At 37.6% G+C, this 26,033-nt stretch overlaps 5 protein-coding genes and 1 non-coding gene across 7 annotated transcripts; 4 read left to right on the top strand and 2 right to left on the bottom strand.

Annotated features, from left to right (window-relative positions):
* LOC18783713 (zinc phosphodiesterase ELAC protein 2) lies at positions 1,812-2,661 on the top strand. The gene is made up of 2 exons (XM_020559288.1): positions 1,812-2,096; positions 2,224-2,661. Exons 1-2 carry the CDS (start codon positions 1,812-1,814, stop codon positions 2,542-2,544), a joined length of 606 nt encoding a protein of 201 aa, XP_020414877.1. The 3' UTR covers positions 2,545-2,661.
* On the bottom strand, positions 5,703-11,392 carry LOC18782633 (zinc phosphodiesterase ELAC protein 2). Of its 2 annotated transcripts, none has more exons than XM_020559361.1 (12): positions 10,919-11,392; positions 10,037-10,126; positions 9,905-9,949; positions 9,726-9,780; positions 9,474-9,517; positions 8,868-9,353; positions 8,482-8,747; positions 8,245-8,392; positions 8,024-8,074; positions 7,056-7,459; positions 6,264-6,949; positions 5,703-6,136 (listed from the first exon to the last, which is right to left on the bottom strand). In XM_020559361.1, exons 1-12 carry the CDS (start codon positions 11,285-11,287, stop codon positions 5,820-5,822), a joined length of 2,961 nt encoding a protein of 986 aa, XP_020414950.1. In that variant the 5' UTR covers positions 11,288-11,392; the 3' UTR covers positions 5,703-5,819. The 2 variants fall into 2 exon arrangements, with proteins under 2 accessions (XP_020414950.1, XP_007217073.2); XM_007217011.2 differs by having other exon boundaries at positions 5,703-6,140; positions 6,268-6,949; positions 10,919-11,389.
* Positions 11,698-11,771, top strand: TRNAN-GUU. The gene has a single exon. It is a non-coding gene; the product is annotated as a tRNA-Asn (tRNA).
* On the top strand, positions 11,989-13,456 carry LOC18782523 (photosynthetic NDH subunit of subcomplex B 3, chloroplastic). The gene is made up of 6 exons (XM_007215924.2): positions 11,989-12,349; positions 12,441-12,551; positions 12,637-12,693; positions 12,790-12,852; positions 12,962-13,024; positions 13,150-13,456. The coding sequence occupies exons 1-6, from the start codon at positions 12,128-12,130 to the stop codon at positions 13,231-13,233; spliced, it is 600 nt and encodes a 199-aa protein (XP_007215986.1). The 5' UTR covers positions 11,989-12,127; the 3' UTR covers positions 13,234-13,456.
* On the bottom strand, positions 13,662-15,784 carry LOC18783141 (aquaporin TIP2-1). Its single transcript, XM_007215801.2, has 3 exons — positions 15,376-15,784; positions 14,863-15,113; positions 13,662-14,271 (listed from the first exon to the last, which is right to left on the bottom strand). The coding sequence occupies exons 1-3, from the start codon at positions 15,500-15,502 to the stop codon at positions 13,903-13,905; spliced, it is 747 nt and encodes a 248-aa protein (XP_007215863.1). The 5' UTR covers positions 15,503-15,784; the 3' UTR covers positions 13,662-13,902.
* On the top strand, positions 19,247-21,084 carry LOC18783651 (protein JINGUBANG). Its single transcript, XM_020559366.1, has one exon. The coding sequence runs from the start codon at positions 19,558-19,560 to the stop codon at positions 20,923-20,925; it is 1,368 nt and encodes a 455-aa protein (XP_020414955.1). The 5' UTR covers positions 19,247-19,557; the 3' UTR covers positions 20,926-21,084.

Here is a 26,033-nt window from a genome sequence, read left to right as displayed (position 1 = left end):
CGTCTGTCAATTTGATATAAAAAGTATACTAAACTCTATACAAAATTGATCATAAAAAGTGTCATAAACAATGTGCTAAACTATCCACAATTATCTTAGCTTCTCGAACTTTAAAATTGATGAAGCATATGCCAAATGTCTCTCATCATAGAAGACATCTTCCATGGAATAACACTTTTTCTAGTAAACATTTGTATGCATAAGGCAATATTGCTATGCATTTCTGAATGTAATTGCTATTACTTGAGGAAAAGACAACATTGCTATGCATTGATTCATTTTAAGGGAAGGGTGTTTGTAAATGAATGTATATTTACATCACCACCATGAGATGTAAATATGGATGCAATTGTACATCTATTTTTACATCTCTTGCAGGTGGGATCCAACTGAGAAAAAGAGAGGGAAAATGGAGCAAATCAATTATACATATTAGATTTACATCGTTTCTGGAGCAAAAAACGTATTTACACCTCCAAGAGATGTAAAGGAGATGTAAAAGTGGCTTTACACTCCCCCCACTGTGGATGCTCTTAACATGTCAAATTTGAATATAAAAAATATACTAAACTCTATACAAAATTGATCATAAAAAGTGTCATAAATAATGTGCTAAACTATCCACAATTATCTTAGCTTCTCGAACTTTAAAATTGATGAAGCATATGCCAAATGTCTCTCATCATAGAAGACATCTTCCATGGAATAACACTTTTTCTAGTAAACATTTGTATGCATAAGGCAATATTGCTATGCGTTTCTGAATGTAATTGCTATTACTTGAGGAAAAGACAACATTGCTATGCATTGATTCATTTTAAGGCAATATTAACATGAGAGAAAATGAAACGCTTTAAAAATCCATGCACATTATTTAAACGTACACTATTATGTGTCATGGATGGATGTTTGAATTTGAGACTATTAGTTTGCAAGTCAAAGTCATTTTTTAGTAGGCTAGACTTCATTGGCTAAATTCACGATTACTAATTATTTAAGTTCATCAACATCAAATTCTAGACGTTGCTCCAAAGTTGAGTGCCCATCGAGTACAACTACTTTTCCCTACTCTTATTCATTCTCCTTGTGAGGTACCAAATAAATGACTACTTGAATTAGACTAAGAATTTTGTTGCATGTGTCTATTAATCATATATTGAGAACACAGTTAAAATGTCAATTATGGGAAGTGCAGGTAGTACGTGGTGTTATATACATTTATCTTAGAAATTTTTTCCTTCCTCAACAAAGTAGACCATTTTTTTTTTGTCCCTCAACAAAGTCAAAATATCTTGAAGCATTAATGCAACAAGTCAATTTTTGTTCTTCTCAATTTTAAGAAATGAATTCAATGGAGCATCTTTTCTTATTTTTTAAGAAATAAAATTTGAATTTTACACCAAAACTAGAAATTCAATTGAACTGGCACCCCTCTATTCACCACACCAATAAATATCCTTGGTGTCCAAGCATAGCAAAGAAAGCCAATGATCACCATACGGGGTTGACAAGAATACTTACTCTGCGACGTGATTTGTTGAAGGGAGTGTCTCACGAGCCATTACTTGTTGTTGGACCGAGAAAACTTAAATTCTTTTTGGAAGCATACCAAAGACTTGAAGATTTGGATATGCATTTCTTTGATTGTAAGCACACCACCGAAGCTTCTTTACATGCTTTCGAGGGCGTTACTGAAACAAATAAGGATCACTCTTTTCTAGGAAGTCCAACTAGTTTTGAGGACCTAAGAGATAAAAATACAGATATACAAGTGGAACAGAAAGTTGATTCTACTCTCTAAAGGATCGCGTATGCAAAGCTATTGGAAGAGACCGGGTAGTCCTGTTGACAACAATGTAGTCTTCCCAATTTTAAAGAGCTTGCAAAAAGTGCTCGAGGAAGCAAGTTTGGAAGCCTTGATGAGTTTTCCTGTCATCCACTGCCCACAAGCATTTGGTGTTGTCTTGAGGGCTTTAGAGAGATTGAATAGTGTTGGAAAAGTGATTCCAGGTTGGAAGATTGTATACTCAGGTGATACCAGGCCCTGCCCGGAACTTACAGAAGCATCTCGTGGTGCAACAGTTCTTATACATGAGGCAAGTGATGACATGTATTTTGTGTATTTTTTGTTTGTCAAAGTCGATGGAATTTTGCAATTCCGTAAGAAATTGTGTGAAAAGGAAGAGGATGGTAGTTAATCAATTGCACTGCTGATTGTTGCAGGCAACTTTCGAGGATGGCATGGTAGACGAGGCTATAGCACGAAACCACAGCACAACTAAGGAAGCCATAGAAGTTGGGAACTCTGCGGGTGTTTTTCGCATAATCCTTACCCACTTCAGCCAGCGATATCCAAAAATACCAGTATTTGATGAGACACACATGCATAAGACGTGCATCGGATTTGACATGATGAGTATTAACATAGCCGATTTCCCCGAGCTTCCAAAAATACTCCCATATTTGAAACTGCTTTTTAGAAACGAGATGATAATTGATGAATCTGATGAGGTTGTAGATGCTGCTGCAAGTGTAGCTTCTTGATAGGAAATTAAGTCATTGTTGTAATTCCCTTTTTTAATTAGTTAATTTTTTTCCTTAACCGTTTGTAGTTTGAGTAAATTATTCAATTTGAGAGAGCATTGGTAATTGCATGTGGTCTAATGCTAGTCTTTTTTCCCTACTACATACTAAACTCTCTCACCCGTTCACACTCATCTCTCCAATGTCGGTCCCACTCAGCCCTCAATCTCTCATCTCTTCGTCCTCCTCCTATCTCGCCAATGAAACCGAGCAAATCAATCAAGTCAATAATAAATATTTATATATACCGTTTTGGAGGGCATCATAAGGTTCTCTCTCTGTTGTGGATGGAACAAACGGTTGCAGAGAAGGGTCGGGTTATTGTAAGTTTGAAATAATTCATTTCCTTCTCTGCACTTTGGCCAACCTACATATCACAACCAACTATATCGTGTCTATATCTATTATTGTGGTGGGCATCAATCCACCCGAACCAATGAAACCAACCAATTTAAATTATAATTATCGATTTAGTTTGGTATATGTTTTTAAAAAGTTTAACTTTTCTCAGTTAAAGCTAAACTAAACCGATAATTATAATTTGAATTGGCCGGTTTCATCGGTTCGGGTGGTTTCATTGGTTCGGGTGGATTGATGGCCTTAATGATGGTATTTGTCGGCCTGGGCTTTGAGTGTAGATATGGGCCTGACTCTGTGGCCCATGTGTCTTCCTGTTTCCTCTGTTTTAGGCCTTTGGCCTCCAACATACCAAAGGAGAAAGAAGAATAGTTTTTTTATGCTGGGCTTGAGAACCAAAACACGTGTAAGAGATTTGTGACTCAAGTTGTTAAGAGTAGTTATTTCTGTACTCGAGGTCTTATATTCGAATCTCCCCTTACCCAATATTGGCTTGGCAAGATGCAGAATATAACAACACATGGAGTCTTCCCAATTGTTCAATTTTACTGTTTTCATCATGAGATGTTTTGGTTCATGTTAATCATATTGTGATGGCCTAAAAGCCCCAAAGAAACCCCTTAATTCCTCTCCTCTGTAATTTGTTGTGGGATTTGGAGATAAACGCTTCAAAAATTATGCATGCATCAACACAATTAAAGTTGCAGATTGCAAAGCCTGCTAGATTGTAATGTTGCACTCAAAGCCAACTATCTACTTAAAAACAAGACTCAGAAGAGCCAAAAGTACGACAAGGTGACATATACATTGATGAAACATAATCCTCTATACTTTTATATTTACAAATCTCAACTCTGAGGCTATTGTAATGCATCATTTAGATTTCAAAAAGTGCCAAGAAACTTATAGGTCTGCAGACTCGTGGGTTTACGTATAGGCGGCTGTATAAGAGTATGGAGATGATCCTGACTGAGTATCTCATCCAACTAAGACTTAGGCTGACCATTTTGAAACTGCTGCTCAGGCTGGATCTTTCCTTTTGCAGCAAGCCGCGCTTGAATTAGTTTTTCTCTAGCAAGAGCCTCACTTACGTTGGTTTGAACTGAATTACAAAGGTCATCAAGGGCAAGCATTGGAAATGGCTCCTCAATAAGAACACCCACCTGCAGATATCAATTACCCTATTAGAGCATGCATCATCTACCAATAAGAGATCAAGGAGAGGTAACTCATATAACAGAGTAGCAGATAAGGTTCTCTGAAATCTTCTGCCACCGGCTTTCAGTAATCCAGTTCATTTAGGAGAATGATGAGTATGGGACTAAGTTTCACTTTCAGAATTCCCACAATCTCCTTCGAACAATTTTTGACAGTCTATATATGTTTTAGAGTAGTAAAAGTAGGCGTTCTAGAATGAAACATACATGAATTTATGAATGGTTTGAGAATGACAATTAAAAGGTGATGGCACACACCATTTCAGCAAAAAGAAAAATATGCGTTCATTTTTAACTTGATCTAGTCAATTAATCATATATTTGCCGAGTTTTCTTTAGATGATCATTCACACTTATAATTTCTTGGGTCATGATCATGTTTCATTAATAAGTGAAATATGTGATACAAAATTCATTTTGGAAGATCACATTGTGAAGTATGCAAGGATAAAATTTATTTTCATTATAGGACTCTTCCTTTGAGGCATAATTTTCTCCATTATCGAAGATTCAAGCTTACGACTTTGATTGAAAAACCCTCATTTTATATGCTTGCATTTTTTAGGCATCCGCCACTTATTGTCACATGAAGTTTTTTTTTTAATTTATGACAGAGATGAACTAAGATTCAAGATTATTACTGTTTATCAAGTTCAAAGGAATGGGAAAACCTTTTGATTTGGTTGCTTGTATGCACTTTTGACTGCTAGGACAATGGAGAGAACCAAATAAAAACAAGAACTTGTGTCAATGTGTCCCCAAAATGCAAATTTTGAGTTAGCATACTTTAGAGTTGTAGTAGTTTGAAGTTACAATTACCGACAAACTTTAATTTCATTTTCAATACTTTTCCTCTTTTTTTTTCCCCTACTTTTTGTCGAAAACTTCCCTTTTCTTATTCTATCGGGTTTGATTTGAAATTATTGTACTTCAATAGGGACTGGAAAACTCTCAGTATCCTTTGTAGTGCTTTGCAATGGGTGGTTGATAGGAGGCAACAACAGAAGACTGAAGATAGGATTAAATCTGATCGTAATGGTGCAAAAGATGGTCAAGTTGACTCAGATGATGAACCTGATTGGATGAGAAATACTGTCATTAACAAAGACAAGCAGGGTGAGGAGATGAAGACTAAAATGAAGGACAAGTTTGGGATTGGATTTCCAAGGGTCGATAAGAGAAGGAACCATGAATATTGTAGAGATTTGTTCTGCACAAAGAGATAGACACGATTTAGTTGGTTGTGATATGTAGGTTGGCCAAAGTGCAGAAAAGGATATTAATTATTTCAAACTTACAATAACCCGACCCTTCTCTGCAACCTTTTCTTCCATCCACAACAGAGAGAAAGAACCTTCTGATGCCCTCCGAAACGGTATATATAAATATTTAGTGTTGACTTGATTGATTTGCTCGGTTTCATTGGCGAGATAGGAGGAGGACGAAGAGATGAGAGATTGAGGGCTGAGTGGGACCGGCATTGGAGAGATGAGCATGAACGGGTGAGAGAGTTTAGTATGTAGTAGGGAAAAAAGACTAGCATTAGACCACATGCAATTACCAATGCTCTCTCAAATTGAATAATTTACTCAAACTACAAACGGTTAAGGAAAAAAATTAACTAATTAAAAAAGGGAATTACAACAATGACGTAATTTCCTATCAAGAAGCTACACTTGCAGCAGCATCTACAACCTCATCCGATTCATCGATTATCAACTCGTTTCTAAAAAGCAGTTTCAAATATGGGAGTACTTTTGGAAGCACGGGCAAATCGGCTATGTTAATACTCATCATGTCAAATCCGATGCATGTCTTATGCATGTGTGTCTCATCGAATACTGGGATTTTTGGATATCGCTGGCTGAAGTGGGTAAGGATTATGCGAAAAACACCCGCAGAGTTCCCAACTTCTATGGCTTCCTTGGTTGTGCTGTGGTTTCGTGCTATAGCCTCGTCCACCATGCCATCCTCGAAAGTTGCCTGCAACAATCAGCACTGCAATTGATTAACTACCATCCTCTTCCTTTTCACACAATTTCTTACGGAATTGCAAAATTCCATCAACTTTGACAAACAAAAAATACACAAAATACATGTCATCACTTGCCTCATGTATAAGAACTGTTGCACCACGAGATGCTTCTGTAAGTTCCGGGCAGGGCCTGGTATCACCTGAGTATACAATCTTCCAACCTGGAATCACTTTTCCAACACTATTCAATCTCTCCGAAGCCCTCAAGACAACACCAAATGCCTGTGGGCAGTGGATGACAGGAAAACTCATCAAGGCTTCCAAACCTGCTTCCTCGAGCACTTTTTGCAAGCTCTTTAAAATTGGAAAGACTACATTGTTGTCAACAGGACTACCCGGTCTCTTCCAATAGCTCTGCATACGCGATCCTTTAGCAAATAGAGTAGAATCAACTTTCTGTGCCACTTGCCTATCTGTATTTTTATCTATTAGGTCCTCGAAACTAGCTGGACTTCCTAGAAAAGAGTGATCCTTATTTGTTTCAGTAACGCCCTCGAAAGCATGTAAAGAAGCTTCGGTGGTGTGCTTACAATCAAGGAACTGCATATCCAAATCTTCAAGTCTTTGGTATGCATCCAAAAAGAATTTAAGTTTTCTCGGTCCAACAACAAGTAATGGCTCGTGAGGCACTCCCTTCAACAAATCACGTCGCAGAGTAAGTATTCTTGCCAACCCCGTATGGTGATCAGCATGAATATGAGAAATCCAAATACACCTAAGACCTCTCACAGCATTATCAGCACCCTCTACGCCATATCTGTTGTCAATGTACATAAAATGTTATATCTAAAGGGGAAGAAAGAATGAGAAACTTTCAGGAATAAGGAGTAGTAAATGCAATTTTAAAGTTCGAACGGTGTTACCTTCTTTTCAGCTGTCCCAGGGTTCCTTCACCACAGTCTAAAAGTAAACCTCCTTTAGAGAAAAGATTGATATGGATAGAACTGACATTGCGATATTTAGATGGCTGAGATGATCCAGTCCCTAGAAGAACTATCTCCAAGTCATCTCTTCTTATATTTTCCAAACAACTAGGAAGAGTATTCTCATCAAACCATGGCTCTTCAACTATGACTTTATCATCATGAGTTAACCTTATCTCTTCCTTTGTTTCAGTGGACTGGTGCCATAACTGACTAACACATTGGGCAGCATCTACAACCTCGGGAATCTCTGAAAGTAACTCATCAATGATTTCTGAGGACGCCACCTGACTTGGAATAACCGACCTATCTAATCCAAGACGAGCATAAGGACGCAAAGTGAACTGTTCAACAAACAGGAAAATCTTCATTATTAAAATTCTTACATTAATAAAGTGATTGCAGAACTTGCAATGCAGCAGAGAAAAGCAGGCATGGATAGTGAGAAACAGGTTCTAACATGTAAGCATAAACTTATCCTTTCATTGCTGGAAAATGTTCATAACCATACTTGGGTAAAAGAAAAGACAGAAAAATAAAAAAAATAAAAAAGGATGACATGATGCAATTAAACCAAAAGCACTGTTTTGAAAACTCTCAGTACCAAACTCACTCTCCAAAAGTGTCGAATTTGTCTCTGGGCTGTATACTTTTAGATACTTTAAAAAAGAAAAAAAGAAAAAAGAATGACTTCCTAAATACCTGATTCAAGGACTTTCGACCCAAAAAAAAAAAATTATAGATTGAAGGACTTCCAAAAAATATATATATTTCTGATGCAAATTTAGGAATAAAGTCTTATTTTAAGAAGAAAATTATTGTATGAAGCAGAAAAGAAAATCCGGCTCACATGATAAGTGCCACAAAACTACTTACTAGGTGCATCCAAGTAAATCAACAATTCGTACCTTGAGGAGGTTTTCAGCGGAAATGCTTTCACAAACCTTTGAAACAGAACCCTGGTAAAAATAAAATAAAATAAAATAAAAACCAAATTAGCTGCAAAATGAGCCCCAAATTTCTAAAAAGCAGGCTAAAAAATAAAATATAACATTGATCAAGGTCCTGCCAACTTCCCAGCCATCCTAACAAACCTAATGTACACAGAAGAAAAGATATTCTAACAAACCTCACTTGAAGGAGTGGATTCTGGTGCCAAGCAATCAAGGTGCTGAAGAGACCAGAAACCTGGAGCTGGAAAGAACTGTGGACACAGATAGTTAAGTTGAGCTGCAATTCTTGCACTCGATCTTAGAATCGGAATCTCCACATTCTTCCTGGAAACAGAAAGAGAAGCCAAGAGTGGTTTTCAAAACCATACACCAAGAAGCTCCTAGATGATTTCTGGAAAGGAAAAGCAATTCACCTTTCATGTCCAGCCATGATATGTTGGGCTGAACCAAATCTCTTCATCCAGCTTTGGTAGTTAGGATTGCTTATTAGAGAAGCAGGACCCAAATGAATGACACAAGTCACAACATTAGCATTCTCTGGCGGGCCCGAGAAATCTGCATAATAGCTACTGAGACATTGCATGGATAACAACTCCTGCAAATGAGATTCCGTTGGGCAGTCGACAAGAAACACAATTGGACCAGGAATAGACGGGTCCATTACATCACTTGGATGAACCTAAACAAATAAGTGAAATAGAACATTTAAAACATAGAATGCACTATAACATTTTCAATGGATTACACCATTGGAAAATAAATGCTATACTAATCTCTTTCCAAAGTTTTCAGAACTAACCGTGATGTTTTGAAAATCTGACTTCACTGAATTCCCAAGTTGCAGTTCCCGATATTTAGACCCTGGTTTAAGACCCAAAGCTTTAGCTTTTTCAGGGTCAAATTTCCCTTTGATCTCAGGTAATTCACAGACATAAATGACAGACATGTCACCAGGCTTTCCAGTAGGTGAATTTTTTCCATTAGGACTAAAGGGTTTTGACACATCCACCCCGTCATTAAAAACCTTTTCTGTAGGATTCTGAGTGATGGATAATTCATTCAGGAGCTGAGCTCCGTTCGAGAAAATTGGTTGTAGAACAATGGCTGATATTTTGACAACTTCATCATCAACAAGAACAATGGGCTCTGTAAACTTTGTTTGACTAGCCATAAGACCCCCAACAGAGGGCCCAAAGCTCCGAGTGTGAACCATGGCAGCATTTGGGATGAAACACCTCATAGCATCAATCAAATACTTGAGATCTGATGGACCCCATACATTGACCTTCAAAACAACGCAAATTATGATTTAAACTAATATCTGGGAGACTGGATCCAATTTAAATAAAACTTAAGGCCGATTACAGAAAAGAAGAAAATCATAGAAAGTCAATCTGATACTTACAGACATTCCTTCTTCACCCATGCCAGCCAAAGTCAACAGCAAACCTGTGATGTAAAGTAAAAGTCGGGCAATTCAGGGTCAGCAAGAACAATCTCTTTTTCATTACCAGTGCAGATATTGAAAGCACAATACTATGCTTAAAGATCTCATCATACAGAGTTACTACACATTTTACTGGTGATAGAGCAAAAATACAATAAACAATCTTTAACTGCAACTGCAACATCTTAGCTGATCTTTCAAGAAACAAACCTGGAAGTCCACCTGCAGTCTCTGAGCAGACACGGGAGAGAAATATGTGATCAATCTGAAGAAGAATCAAGAACACCAATTAGGCATTTCAATCATAGGAAGAAACCTGAAGAACAATTTATAAGTTTATTCCAAGTTCCGACAACAGACGATGGGTAAAGATTCCAGATATCTTATACCTTTGACAACTTAATCTTATGCTCTGTGCAGAACCTTTGCAATCCCTGCAGTGAGAGTTGCATAGTAAGAGATTATATTACTTTAAAACGGGTTTATCATTGAGTTTCTAATGCAAATCACCTGACACTTACCTCCCCAGCATTAAATATAAATCTTTGCTTGTCAAAGAATAGCAACACCGAAGGAGATGTATCCTGAGTATCCATTCCAGTCCCTAGTACCTGCAATGAGCAAAAGCAAGACCAAATTATTACCCCATAAATAACTAAAAAAGATAAATGATAGAAACAAACAGTGCTTTCTCAAGTTAAGACATACAAACTTTTTTGGTTTTCAAGCAGTATCCATTCAACGCAAAACTCAGCAAAAATCTGCTTGGTAAATCAAAACCATAACATTCTGAATTTAACTTTTTTGATTCCTTCTCATCACCAATAATCAAATCCCACAACCAAGAAATTACCATGAGAACAAATTTAAATCCAAACTGAAGTCCAAAAACAGAATACCAATTTAGAAGTCAGATTTTCAAATCCAAAAAAATTGCAACCAGTTCCTAGAATCACACTCCCAACTTTACTACCCCCACCCGGTTTTTATAATTCAAATCCCAAGTCCACTTACTCGAGTCAAGTCACTGTCACTTGTTTGAGGGTTAGATGCCTTTCAGTGTAATAAAAAAGAGAGAGAGAGAGAGAGGATGAAGTGAAATGTCAGGGCAGAAAGTAGTTCTGTTTTGATGGTTTACTGAAGGTACAAACTATTTGAATCACTATTATCCACTTGAGATGAGTCATATTAAACAAGCAGAACTATTCTAAATGAGAAAAATCAAAGAAATGAATGTAACCCAAGAACCGATGCAACGAATAATACACTATACTCAACAACAACTAAAGAAAACCCAGAAATCAGATTAACAAATATAACACGAGACCCAATGCAATCAATTATGCAGTCTACTCAAAAGTTAATGAAAACCCAGAAAGCCAAAACCTCAAAAGTCAATATACCTGCACATAAGATAGGGTATTGATAGGATTGAGCGTGCGCACTTTTCGCTGAAGGTTCTTCTTGGGCCTATCATTCTTATCGTTACCCTCTGCTCTTCTCTTATTGAACCCAGCAGTCTCAGTCTCCTTAGTTTCCTCCATTGCTTTGTCTCTGCCTCTACTCTCTCTGAGAGTGGTTTTGTTTCTGGCACCAGTATTGGGAGATTGGTTGGGAATGGGACGGTGTCGTTTTCGGTAGGAGGAAGCGAGGGCGGTGAAGAGAGTGCGAGGTTTTAAGGGTTTAAAACTGAGGGAAGATAATGAGAGACGAGGGAAAGGGGAAAAGAAGAGGAGACGGAGGTTTGTGACTTGGGGCATAAGCATTGGCATTGCGACTCAATTCTCATTGATTCGGTCTATAAAAATGAAAAATGTAGTGCAACTTCGAACTTCAAAGGGGGTTTTAGCAGGGTGTTTGAAATCTTGGGTGTTTTTTATGGGGAGAATTGGCTATTAGCTTGTAAGGTCCACAATTCTACCCAACCCACCCATCAAACCCAATCCAAAAATGGGCCAAAATAAGTGACCATATATTTTTGTTTCATAAAAAAAAAAAATTTTGAAAGTTTTACATTTTATATCTTTTTTTATACGGCATTTTATCCCGTCAAAACACTGATGAGCTGGTACTGGGAAATGTCCATAATACCCTCACTTAGCTACGCCAACACAAAACCAAATCAAAGTAATGTTTCTTTTCACTTACTTTAAATTGTTAATGTTAGAACAATTGCCAACGTGCTGGAATAGCTCAGTTGGTTAGAGCGTGTGGCTGTTAACCACAAGGTCGGAGGTTCGAACCCTCCTTCTAGCGCTTTTTGAAATTTGCCTCTAAATTGTTGGGTCTAGACTGGTCCAGTTTAATCAGCCCAAATGTTTTCAAAACCAAAAGCAGCCCAGCCCAATTTTTGAGCAGGCCTGGCATTCCAATTGAGATGTGGCCCCATTTTAATTATCTTGTATTTTATTTTATTTTATTTTTGTATCATATTTGTTGGGCAGGCACTTCATATGGGATAAGGTAATTGGCAAAATCCACCACACATCCATCATGATGCAAACCAAACCCATGAAACTAGCACTGCTAAATTATCCTACAGACGCAACACAACCTATCTTTTGAAGAAAAAAAATTAATAATAATCTTTCTTTCAACATATCATCATCAAAATGGGCAGTCTCCAACTGAGCTCTTGTGGTTCATCTTTTTGCTCCCTCCCATTTCACTTGATAAATTCCACCATTGCCAACTCCCATTCAACTCTCAGACCCTCTAAGCCTCTCAGCTTCTTCTCCAGAGGAAAAATTAGAGCAGTTAGCACATCCCAAGAGAACCCATCTGGAGCTATTGACCCAGAGCAACCCCCTTTGGTTGATTTTGCATTTGTTAGTGTAAGTTCTATAAACTATGTATATATATATATATGTTCATATGAAAACTTATAATTTGTGTCATTCATTGGTTTTGTTGTTTTGTTTTCAGTCTGTGTTACTTCCTGATCAAACACCAGATGTGCATCTTCGTCAAGCTTGTGGAGGGCAGAAGCTTAGGAATATAATGTTGGATTCAAATATTGATTTGTATGGACCCTATGTAAGCTTCTCTCTCTTGCTCTAAGCTTCTCTCTAGTGATTTAGAACAGAAACATATACATGCTCAAAATGTTCAAAATGTTCAGGCCAGGACTCTGCTCAATTGTGGGGGAGTAGGAACCTGCGGGACATGTATGGTTGAGGTGATCTTTCACAGTTTTCTTTTCCCCCTTTTTCTTGTATCTGATTTGAGTCATTTCAATTTTTGAACAAGTGAAGAATCTTCCTTGTGTTGCTAGGTTGTTCAAGGAAAAGAGCTGTTAAACCCTCGAACAGGAAAAGAGAAGGAACACCTTAAAAAGGTATGATCATAGGCCTCGTTTGTTAGGGAGGACTAGATTAGACTGGACTATCATCGTGAGAGCAGTATGCGTAATTGTAGTGAAGGGCTTAACATTGAACAATTTGCAGAAACCGAAAAATTGGAGACTTGCTTGCCAAACCACAGTTGGGAAACCTGATTCTAGAGGACTGGTTTGTGATGTCTTTATGTTGGAAAACAATATAGTATTTTTGGTTATGTTGTCTTTAAACAAACATCTTCATCAATTCATGGATAGTTGGGTTGAATTAATTCCTTCTTTCTCATTTGATTGCAGGTTGTTGTCCAACAACTGCCAGAATGGAAAGCACATGAATGGCGTTATGAAGAAATCCTAGTAGACCCTTCACAACCATCATAGGACATTTTTGCCACCCATTATTGGAAAGTTTTAATTAGATAAATAAATTAAATTCAAAATACATTTTAAATTATACAAAATTCATAATTAGGTTATGCTTAAGGCTTCAATGCATGTACATTCTCATATGTATTTTTGCTTTAAATTGTCTTACTTCCACGTACATTTCTAAAGTCAATTTCCACAAATGCACAGAATGTCATCAGTTGCATTATTGGAAAAATGGACTTTCCTTCCATCCAAAACCAAAAGAACTCATGTCAATAAAGTATAGCTCAGTTGGTTGAACTCTTCAACTTTCACTTATGTGGTCAAAAGTTGGAAACTTCTGAGCATCCAATGAATCTTTGTATAAAGCACTCTCCCTCAATCGATTGTACTGAGAAAAAAAAAAACACAAAAGAACCCACAAAATTAAGCAAACCATATACACAGAAGAAAGAGGGGCCTGGCTTCACCAACTTCATTCATTTTCACAAGGAAAAAGTGACCTACAAATGGCCTTTACAAACAGCACAATAAAAACAGGGTTCCAAGTTGAGAATAAATAATTGGAAAGTTGATAAGAAAAAGAAGCAAGAACAAAAACTTGCTCTTCCTTCTTTTATTACAAAGGCAAAAGGACTAGCTAGGAAGGAACACATGCAACAAACTCAATTGTCAACCATATCAATACTCGTTGACTAAGGGTGCATGCTCTGTGTGAAAAAAAACATTGCCATAGATAAGCCCAGCAAGCCCACCACCAATGAGGGGCCCAACCCAGTAGATCCAGTTGTCGTGGAAGTCGCCGCTAGCAACGGCAGGCCCGAAAGAGCGAGCTGGGTTCATTGATCCGCCGGAGAATGGGCCGGCAGCCAAGATGTTAGCCCCAACAATGAAACCAATGGCCATGGGGGCAATGGTGCCCAATGCGCCCTTCTTGGGGTCAGCTGCTGTTGCATACACAGTGTAAACCAAAGCAAAGGTGATGATGATCTCAAAGATTACTCCTTGAATGGCTCCAACTCCGGCAGCCAAACTGTGGATTGGAATTGTCTGAACAGAAATTCCATAGTTAGTTTCAACACTGAATTAAACTAATAAATTAAGATTCCTTTGTACGTATACCCTAAATAATAACTATAATTAGTTTAAAACACTTTTCATAACAGTGACGTTACAGTTATCAAATTTGTTCACCAAATGATGTCTCAGTTTAAGTGGTAGTATCTTACTTCTTCGTAATATATAAGATTTAATTTAAAAGGAACTCAAATAAGAATCAATCAAATGTTGTTAGTGAACAGATCTGGTATTCCTAGCGGTCTTCGCATAAATCACAAAAATTATCAACACAACTTTATTTTGTACGAAGAAATTCCATTAAATCCCCCAAATAAAACCTTTTAATTTCATTCACGGATAAATAGACAGCCAAATTCTAATTGTTGTGCTAGCTAAGTTGATTAGGGTTAAGCCTTAAGTGTCATAATTTGTCACTCCTAAAATTAAGAACACCAAAATATCATAATTGCCCTTATTTTGTGCATGAAGGATTAGGGTGGGATGGACAAAGCTGTCATTCCATGCACTATTCGTGGAAAAAGTTGTATTAATTTTGGATTGACATGTTGAGCAATATCTTACCAAGCCTCCGGTGACGAACTTGAGGATGAAGGCAGCAACAATGGCACCAAGAAGCTGCGCAATCCAGTAGAAGATGCCAGTGAGGACAGTGATTTGGCCACCAAGAGCCAATCCAAAGGTGACCGCTGGGTTCACATGTCCACCAGAGATGTTGGCGCCAATTGCGACTGCAACAAAGAGAGCAAAGCCATGGGCAATAGCAATGGCTACTAGCCCAGCAGGATCAAGAGCAGCATTGGATGTCAACTTGTCTGCATACAAAAAGCAAAAAAAAAAAACGAAAAAAAAAAAAAAGTTACAAAATCACCAAGGATTATTAGTGCATGATTTAAATTGCTTTGCAAGTAATTAAATCTCAAATCATAAATTTTTAATAGATTGTATCGTCGTCTTTCTGTCACGGGATCGAATTCATGACATAGTACCTCGCAAGTTGAACTATTAGTTTTAGTTTTAGCATATTGTTTTGATAGATCAAAAGATAGAAATGAGTTGAATAGAAGAAATGATTACTGTAAGCAATGGCTGAACCAACTCCTGCAAAAACAAAGAGCAAGGTTGAGATGAACTCTGCAAGATAGGCCTTAAGGGAACCCAAACTGAAAGAATCATCAAAGCGCCCAAATGCTATTTTGGCCATCTTTCAAAAAGCAAACTTAATTGGAAAGAGTATGGAGAGCAGAAGATATATGGGTTTAGAATTAGGAAGGTTCAGATGGCAAACAAGCCCTAGCTAGGTCTCATATATATAATAAGAATACTACTTGCCTCCTTGTCGGTAAGGATATACTCTTTTTTCTTGCGAATTACAGTTTCACACATATACAAAAATAATTCATCAAAAACAAAAAAAAAAAAATATTTATACACACATATCACACTGCTATTAACACGAAAGAATATAGGAACTTCTAATTACCTGAAAACGAGATAAGTATTTTTTATATAATAACAACAGCTATAGCAAGTTGAAAATAATAATTGGGGTTTATCAAATGTACTCTACATTATGCATACTATACATAATGTTTGATTAATTAATTTGACATTTAGAAGACAAAAGGGAATATATATGGAAGGGGTAGACCCAAAATATATATGTCCATACATGCAGTGCAGACATCCAATCATGTCTCTTTTGGGGTGGTCATAGCTGTCACCAACATGCTTTAATGGATATGTCTGGAAGCTCATCAATGATTCTACCATGTGAGCTAAAAATCTGTTAATTCAATTGAGAAAGAAAGTAAAAAGGATTGTGTTATGGTGGTGGGACATGTTTGTGAAGAAAATAATGATAAAAGAGGAGGTGATGGATGGCACGACGAAGTTTGGGCCACAAACACCACCGACCATGCTCCAAAAATGGGCAGGAAGGAAGAGATTCTGAAAAATGAGTGGATAAGAATAGAAGTGCGGGGGATTATAATAAAGTTTTAATTATTGGGGATAGAGAGGAATCTCAATGACTCTGTCTGTACTGTTCACTGATCTTGGTGATCAAAGTTTCTGTTATCACTGTGATTTTTTTCTTTTACACCCTTCCCTTTTATGGTAATTCAAGTAAGGGGTTTTGGCTAAAGGCTTATATAGTTGAAAGTATTTATCTTTATATTCGAGATTTTATATTTGATTTCTGTTTGTTCGTATCATAAACGAAAAAAGAAAGGGGTTTTAGAATTGGATATTCATTATGGTCTTACATTTGAATGTGAGAGAAGAGAATTTACATTTCAACAGTTAGATCGTATATAATTAAATGGTTGAGATGCAATACATGTTTGATAGTTGAACAAAAATTTTATGTTCCGACAATTGAAAACTAGTAAAGCCACACATAACCTGGGATAGAAAATCCACGAGCTAAAAGAAAAAATCTGCAATTCTCTGTCCCAGGTTATCACTAAAGGGCATGTACAAAAGATGCTTCTGAAAACGACATGTCGCTCTTATGATCATAATTGCAGTGAAGAGCCAAATATGAAAGATTCAAACTAGCAGAAGAGGCTGCACCAATGATGAGTGTGACTAGCCAAATTATATGTAGGCCTTGTTTGCAGTTGATATAGGGCTAGGTTCAGTTCAGTTAGTCCCTTTTTGGTTGGGCTTCAAAAGATTACATGGTCCTGCCAAACCAAGGTGTATATTGCTTTGGCTGGCATTGGACTTGGCCCAAATATGTCTCACATCAAAACTGAGACGTATAAAGTTGCTTGTGATATATTTTGACAGAAAATTGGATGAAATTTGAAAAATTTAACGGCACAAAATTGACTCGATATAAACAGTTTGAGAATGCTGAAAAATTATTCAAGAATTATGTTCAATTAAGGCTTTAATTTTGAAGCAACACCATGGCTTCAATTTTGTTTCGCTGATGACAGACTGTTATTTATAGAAGCAACACCTCAAGCTTGCAGGGCTCTTAAGAAAGTGTTTCAGATGTATGGGTCAGCGGCGGACCGAAAAATAAATTTTGATAAATCAGCAATTGCTTTCAGCCCCAATGCTCCGATGCAATTAAGGAATGAGGCATGCAGCTTCCTACACATCCAAAGTGTTTATTTTCATGACAAATGCTTGGGATTGCCAACGGCGATTGGTAGGAAAAAAATAGAGTGCTTTAACTGTATAAAAGAAAAATTAAGAAAGAAGCTCAACTCAATGGTTGGAAAGAGTTATTGCCTTTCAAAAGCAGAAAAGTCTCTTCTTATTAATGCTGTGGCTCAATGCATCTCAAACTATGCTGTGGGGAGATGGGGCAGATACTTTAGTTTATGGAGATGCTTGGATTCCTAGGCCTACTTCTTTTCGCTCTATCTCTCCTCCCGTGCTGGATCAAGAAACCAAAATAATTGCTTTTATTTTTCCTAATGGGGTATGGAATATTGAATTGTTAAAACTGTGTTTCTATGAGGAAGATGTCAGGGCCAGTGCTAATTATCATAAGGATAGATGGATATGGCACTATACTAATAATGGAATTTATTCTGTGAAAAGTGGATACTGATTGGGAATGCTGCAAAAAAAAGACTGCAATGGGGATGCTGGCTCCTCTTCGGATCCAAGAGCCCAAAATTCTTTTTGGAGGAAAGTTTGGTCCCTAGAGATACCACAAAAACTCATCTTTTTTAATTGGAGAGCTATCCACAAGTCTCGTCCTTGCAAAGCTAATCTTCTTAAGAGGAAAATTGTTTCTGATGACGCTTGCCCCATCTGTATTGTAAATTCTGAAAATCTAATACATGTAGTTTGGAGTTGTCCTGGGGCCCAAAAAGTTTGGAAGAAAGTGAGATTCATGGAGGTTTTTAAAGGGCTGCAGTTGTCCACTTATGGTGATTTCTTTGAAGCTTGTTCTAAAAAAGAAGAAATGATTTTTAATGGAGCAGTTCATTTGACTGAGGAATATGGAGATCTAATGAGAAGAGAATCTAATATAGTTATTGAAAAGGCTTCCAAATGGTCTCACCCTCCTGTTGGTAAGTTTAAACTCAATGTAGATGCTGCTTATATTCCTGATACGGGTGTGGGTGGAATTGGTGCTGTCATTAGAAATGAGAAAGGGGAAGTGATGGTGGCTACGGCCCTTCCCCTTCACACTGCCACCTCCCCCAAACATGCCGAGATCATGGCACTTCAATTCGGGTTGAACTTTGCTTGGGATGCAGGCTTCTCTTCTATCCTGGTTGAGTCTGATTCACAAACAGTGGTTAACAATTTAAATACTGATGAGGAGTCTTTCGCACCAAAAGGGCATCTCATTGATGATGTCAAGAGGAGTTTGCAACAGTTAGAGAATGCTACCGTCTCTTTCATTCCAAGCGGATGTAATCAGGTTGGAATAATTTTGTACTATTCACTGGTTTAATAATTTTGGAGATCAAAGTTTCTTTGTTTTCATTATGATTTTTTATTTTTGACCCTTCCTTTTTATGATAATTCAGACCAAAAGAAATGACAGCTTTCTATGAGCATTCAGGAAAGCAGAAAATTAAGATAGGAAGAGGAGCAGGCATCCAACTTTGCAAGTAAAAGTTATTGCATATTTCTCCTATCAATGAATACGTACCACATTTATTTCTGGCTATAATATCTCCTTGCAAAATTAAAGATTCACTTCACCAGAATCTCATCTTAGTAATGTGATTTAAAAAAAAGCAGTTCTACTTGCCAAAATAGAAGTTACTGCAAATCAAATAATCTTTAGCAGCTGGGTGCTGTTATTTTTCTCTAAACTTCTCATCTAAATAAGCTTTAATTAGCAGCTGCCGTACTATATGAGTAGTTGGAAGATAATTTTTATTTTATTTTATTATATCAAATGCAATGGGGAGGTAGGAAGAGGCTTTTAAATTTAGTTATTGTTGCTCCATCCGAAGAGTTTTTGATCAACAGCTCTCACAAAGTAGAAAAAAACTTGTGCAGCCAAGCCCCAGCCCCCTCCAACATCATCATTGAGGGAGATGGAGCCTTGCATTTTGTCCAACTCAGTGACTAGCATGCTCTAATTGGTAACGCACATTGAATGCAATTGAAAGCCTACACTGGTCCCCTCCAATGCTCCAAATTAAACAACCCCCAACTCCAAATCTAACACACAGTAAAGCAAATTTTTAAGCACCATTGTGGCTTAATTTTTCCTGTCATTTCCTGCAGCTGTCACATACTGTTCCCGTTGCTTTGCTCAGCAATGCCATGGAGTTCAATTGTGAGAAAAACCTCTGGAGCTTCATGGATGCGGAAAGAAAGAGAATCAAGTTGCCTCGGAGACTTTCTTTTGGTGGTGACCAGCAACAATCATCAGAAACCAACAACATTCATTCAGCTTCTTCAGCAAGACCTTCTGTTGCTGCTTCTGAACCATCAATTCCTACACGGCCTACGAGCCCTGGGACACCATGGACACTATCCCCAGTGCGCACCTCTCCCTCCCAACCCCTTCTTTACCATTGCATTGCCTCCCTCCACCGACATGAAGGTAACATTTTCTCCATCACACTATCAAAAGATTTTGTATTCACAGGCTCAGAAAGTAGCCGGATTCATGCTTGGAAGCAGCCGGATTGCACTGAAATTGGTTACATAAAGGCTGCTTCAGGTCAAGTTCGAGCCATCTTGTCCTCAGGGAAAATGCTATTCACCACACATGGTGACTGCAAAGTTCGCATATGGGATGCGTCCACTGCAGAGAATTTTAGGCCGAAAAAGGTCACAACTCTGCCTCAAAGAAATCGATTTTTGTTCTTTTCAAGAAAGAGCAGCCAGCAGCACAATGATCACATCTCTTGCCTAGCTTACAACAAGGAAGACAAGCTGTTGTACACAGGCTCGTGGGACAAAACAGTCAAAGCTTGGAAGATCAACGAGAGGTGTTGTGTGGATTCATTTGTGGCTCATGAAGGTCAAGTAAATGGGATTGTCATCAACCAAGAAGATGGTTGTGTTTTCACTTGCTCCTCAGATGGCTCAGTCAAAATCTGGAGAAGGGTGTTTGGTGAAAGTTCTCACATTCTGACCATGACTCTCAAGTTCCAGCTTTCGCCAGTGAATGCCTTGGCATTGAGCTCGTCACCGAACACCACCCTCCTCTACTCTGGCTCATCAGATGGGCTTATAAACTTTTGGGAGAAGGAGAAGATGTCTGGGAGGTACAACCATGGAGGGTTTCTGCAAGGTCATCATTTTGCTGTTCTTTGCTTGGTAGCCTTAGGAGAATTAGTCTTCAGTGGCGCCGAGGATGCAACCATAAGGGTTTGGAGAAGAGAGGAAGGGAATTGCTTCCATTCATGCATTTCTGTGATTGAAGGCCATCATGGGCCAGTAAGATGCTTAGCAGTTTCTTTGGAAACAGAGAATGTGGTGGGGGTGAAGGGTTTGTTGGTTTATAGTGCAAGCTTGGACCAAACTTTTAAGGTATGGAGGGTCAAAGTTTTTCCCACAGAGAAGGTAAACATGGATGAGTCCGCCAAAGACCCACAAAGAGAGATTGTGGAGTGTGAGACAAGTCCAGTGCTGTCACCTTCATGGGTAGAGAAAAAGCTTCTAGGCAACTATTTCCAGTAGGAGGCAGGACAAGGACATGTAAGCTTTGATCTCTTGCTTAATTTGTTGAGGTTTTTTTTAAAAAAATAAAAAATAAAAAATAAAATTTTGAACCAGTCTTAGATTTGAGAACTGAGGTCCCTCTATCTTTAATAATTCATCATTGCATTATCTGTAGAACTCCAGAACTGCAAATCCAAGGATTAGAGGTTACATTGCAAATTTTATTTCAATGCGTATTGCATTTCCTTTGGTTTTACTGTCAACCATGTCTCTAGAAAATTTATTAGAATGTTTCAATTTACTTCAATGGGCATGAATAATGGGTTGGTATTCAATAAAAATGAACAAGACTGAGATATGTATGCTTTGTAAGTGTAATTGTGAGCATTTGCAAAGATAAACATATAAGAGAACCATGCACAATGCCGGTGAAAATTTATTGAAGCTTTCATTGTCAAGAATGTGGATGTTGGGGTTGTTTTTTTCCTCTGGCCCTGAAACGTGGTATCCAGTGCAGTTTTTCTCTTGTCTTTTCTTGTTTGTTATTCAGAAAATGGAAGAGTCGAAATATTACCAGGGAATCTGGGTAGGTTTGAACATTCATAACTGTCAGGCTGGCAGGGAACAAAAGGTCCAGGTTTGCAATAATCATCTTATCAGATGGCACGTGTATATAGTTGAGCTTCCACTGTCCTTGAGACTTCAGAGGTCCCCATGGTCCATGGACAGTTGTAAAAGTTGACACAGAGGAATTTAAAGATGAACAAAGATATCTGCTCCTGGCCAAAAGAAAAAAAAGATTCTTTGGTGATACGGAGCAGCATAGAAGAAACTCAAGGTGTAGTCATTGTACATGAATCAGAGGAGATTGAATTTATTCCAAAGCTTACTTCCTATCTTACGTATCGTTTCCTACCCGAGATAAGAAAACGTACATACTGAGTGTCCGTAAATCAGTCTATTTGCATTTTTCAGGGAAAGGTATGGAAGCACAACAATGGTAATATCCATTGTCATCAAACACAAACCTTTGGGAAAGATGAGCTTCACGGATAAGATATACTCTCCCCATTCCTCATATCCACACTGCTTGGATGTTAGGGGTTACGGGAGTTACCATAGTTAAGGGTCTTCAATGACAATACATTAGTGTTTTAGCTGTTATGTTGTTATTAGCCTTTATTAGAATATAATGGGTTTATCCACTAGGAAGATATCTTATAGTTTGTGTATAAATATTGGTTGTAATATCTCAAGTATTATGATCGAATATACAATTTCTACATGGTATCAGAGCTAATGGCTAACGCCAATTAGCGATCCTTCATTTGCCAACTTTGAGAGTCGTTGGCTCTCCTCGCTCTAAAGGGTGTTTGCTTATGTATAGTTCTCCATCTTCTCCTCCCTTCTATAATCAGTAAATTTTTTTTTCTCTCTCTGCTGATGCCATTTCCTTTTATTTTTCAAGCTTTCTGCTCATTGATGAGCCTTTATCTTTCACACTCTCCGTGTCTAGCTCTCTGTTGAGGATTGAGCCATGCATTTCTCCATGTAATGCTCTCTGTTGAAGATTGAGCCATTTCTCCTTCTTATGCTCTCTATTGAAGATTGCGCCTTCTCCCCCTTGTCAGTTGTCATCGCTCACCAAGCCTTATCCTAGCCGGCCTTTGTCTCTGTCCTGCTGTGCTTCACTGTCGTTAGTCCCTTTGCACAACTGTTGTCTATCCCTCATGTGCTCTATCCTCTCTCTCTCTCTCTCTCTCTCTCTCTCTCTCTCTCTATCTCCAGGATCTCATTCCTTCTTTTTTTCTCTATCAAAACTCCCTCTTGAACTCTTTCTCTTTCTCTGGTTATATCAAAACTCCATTTCTTTCTCTTTGGTGTCATGAGCCCTCCATTTTTTCAATATCTCTCTCTTCTCTACACACATGTTTCCCCTTCATTCCCTTAAGCTTCATCTCTCTCTTGCCCAAACACTCGTGCTCATATCTATAAATTTTTATTTATAAATAAAATAAAATTAAACCTTCCTTTCCTTTCACTTTTCCTAGTCTGTAATTGTGGTTTCTCGCTCTCATGTATTTCTGATGGTTTCTCTATCGTGGTATCCCTACTTTCCTCTTCTTTGTTGATGTTGCCTATCATTGCTTACTGAGCCGTCTCTCTTTCCTCCGTGAGCCTCATCAACGCTCGCTGAGCCTTCTCTGCCGTGCTACACTGCCGATGTTCCCTTTGCACAGCCCCTGTTTCTTCTTCTGTGTTGCTAACTTGGTATCGGCCAGTCAAGCCCTATAACTGTGTTGCTGCCTTGGTATCGGCCTCTCACACTCTATCTATGCTCAACCTGTGTTCTCCTCTCTTTCTTTCTCTCCTTTTTCCATCTTTATTTTGAAAAGATTTTAACTCTGTGTTTTGCCCACACTCTCTTTTCCTTTCTCTGACTCACTTGGTTTCCTCCTTTATTTCTTATTATTGTTTTTTGGGTCAATCATCCCTCTTTATTTTAATCTATATGGGCCTCTATCCTCTTGTGATAATCTTTTCTTTATTACTTCTTTGTTCCCCAGTGGTTTTCTTCCTCATACCTTATTGTTTCTATGGTTCTTTGAAATTCAAACTTGCCCATGCTCTCATTTTCTTTTCTCTATGTCCCAAGTTGGTTTCACCTCCTATCCTTTACTGTTGTGCTGCACCCTTTTTTAACCCCTTTATTCCCTTCAAATATTCCTTATTTTCTCTCTATACACATCCCTTTCTGCTTTCCATGTGATGAATTTTCTTTTGTTTCCATTCCTCATCTTTATTATATTCCTTCTTTTCACGTTTTATTTCCAAACTTGTCACCTCTCCGGCGTCAAGTTTGCAGGGGAGTTTTAGGGGTTACGGGAGTTACCATAGTTAAGGGTCTTCAATGACAATACATTGGTGTTTTAGCTGTTATGTTGTTAGTAACCTTTATTAGAATATAATGGATTTTCCATTTCATTGTAACCACTAGGAAGATATCTTATAGTTTGTGTATAAATATTGGTTGTAATATCTCAAGTATTATAATCGAATATACAGTTTCTACAGGAAATGCCAGGGGCGTCAAAGGATTGATCTTTTCTCGTTTGTTTCTTCCTATATATATCACCCACAAGCAAAAGAAACTTTAAAACGACAAGCACTTAAGGGCCCCCACACGTTGGAGAACCTCTAGTAAAGCCTAAAGTTGGTTCCAAACCGAATCGCATGGAGAAAAAATTCTCCTTAGAATCAACGTTTCCTTTCCCTCCTTCCTTGAGTGTGGCGAAAATGCATAATAACGTAGATAAACCCTACACCATTTAATTTCTAGAAACCAAAAAAAAAAAAAAAACCCCAAAAAATGATAGCTCTCTTTATTGAATTTAATTTTGATTATTAAATTACTTTGATGCCCTATTAAGTGTTTTGGGCTTTCTTTATGAGGTTTTGGGGTGTTTTACGAAATCAATAGCAATTTTGTAATTTAGTCCATTTCATATAGTATTTTTTTAAAAATAATTTGGGTTACTGGGTATAATAGTAAATTTTCCTTTATTTTATTATAATTTTTAATTAAATTACAGCATAAAGAATTTTTTATTATTTGTTTGTTATCTATGTGGATGTGGGCTCCACTTGCCACGTCACCCATTCAATTGGTGAATAATGATCCATGTGTACGAAATACAAAAACATCTCTGCCACGTCATCAAAGTTAACAAACCTTTGGATGTAGTTAACGGCATGGGGCAAAACGGGTCACCAAATCTCAGTCAATGGGTATAAGTGGGCTTTGAGTTAATGTGAAATTTAACCGTAATTTCAAGGGACATTGATGTAATTAAACCATTTGTATATGCTCCCTGTTTGCAAACCTTGTGTGACGTTCCATTACAATTTACACCTGCCAATGTCACATTGAGTTTCAAATCATATAAACAGATTTTTGTCAATTTTCAAAATCATAAATCGTGGTGACTAAAGAGCATTTGAATGATTGAAGCATAGAATATAATTTTCTTAGATTTTTAATCAGTTTTCATGCAAATTGGAGAATGAACTCGGGATTAACCAAATGAATATTAAAATGAGACATTTAAATGTCTTCCACCAAATTGGGTGCATAAGCACTAGATAATATAAGATTATCAATGCATTAGTATAATAAAAACATTACATTAAGAATTTCAAGAAATATAACAGTGTAGAAGTTAACTATATTTAAAAGATAACCAAGAATTATTAGGACGTAACTTCCATGACAGACTTAAGCAATAATATATGTAACGGAGAGAGCAAATATTTCAGGGAAAATTTTCCTTTTGGGCTCTGCACGAAACTAGTATTGCAGATACTCAATAAGATTAATCAAGCATTGCTGCATCAGAGTTGGTGGGATATGTTCAATAGCAATATATACACAGCTTTTAGAAGAAAATTAAAGTCAAAAGCTAATACTTGATCGAATAGGCAACCAAATTTCTTAGACAATATAAACTTGCAGCTCTTAAATTGAATGAAAATTAAACAAAACACTACAAATATTTCACTTGAGGTCCTAAAGTTGTTAGCATCTGCTGGCCACCACATAAGAGTGTTGTTAAATGTTTTGGCTATATCCCATTTGAATTGGACTTATAGGAAAAATTCAACTAAAGTTAACTACGAGAAAGAACGACTGACTGCATGTGCCATGGGTGCAACCATTATCTTGTAAGGTATGGAGCGGAGCTTGTTTGGGGAGGGAGAATTGAACTTAGGACCATGGGTGCACAGTAAATAATATTCTTAATCACTTGAGTTATAAGACATTGGTTGGCGCACAGTAAAATTTTCTGAATCCCAAAACAGAAACCGTACTAGGCACGTAAATAACAGCGGCAAAACCTTTCGGAACGCCTAGAATAGGAAGACACTGAGATGATGCTTTTGTATGGAGGTTGTAGGAGACTAGAGGTTGATAACCATATAAAGAAACCAAAAGAATCTCATCGCTCTTCCAAAATGCCAAAGGCTTGTGGGTCGAAGTGAGATCAAAAGAATGGTGTTTGGTCCAAGTAGCTTTATAATAATTATTATTGTTCGGCCGATTTCCAAATTCTTCCCATTTTAAGGGG

Source organism: Prunus persica, chromosome G3 (assembly GCF_000346465.2).
Source record: "Prunus persica cultivar Lovell chromosome G3, Prunus_persica_NCBIv2, whole genome shotgun sequence".
NCBI classification, from domain to species: Eukaryota; Viridiplantae; Streptophyta; class Magnoliopsida; order Rosales; family Rosaceae; genus Prunus; species Prunus persica.
Note: the sequence above shows the minus strand (reverse complement) of the source record. Positions and strands in the feature narration are given on the sequence as shown.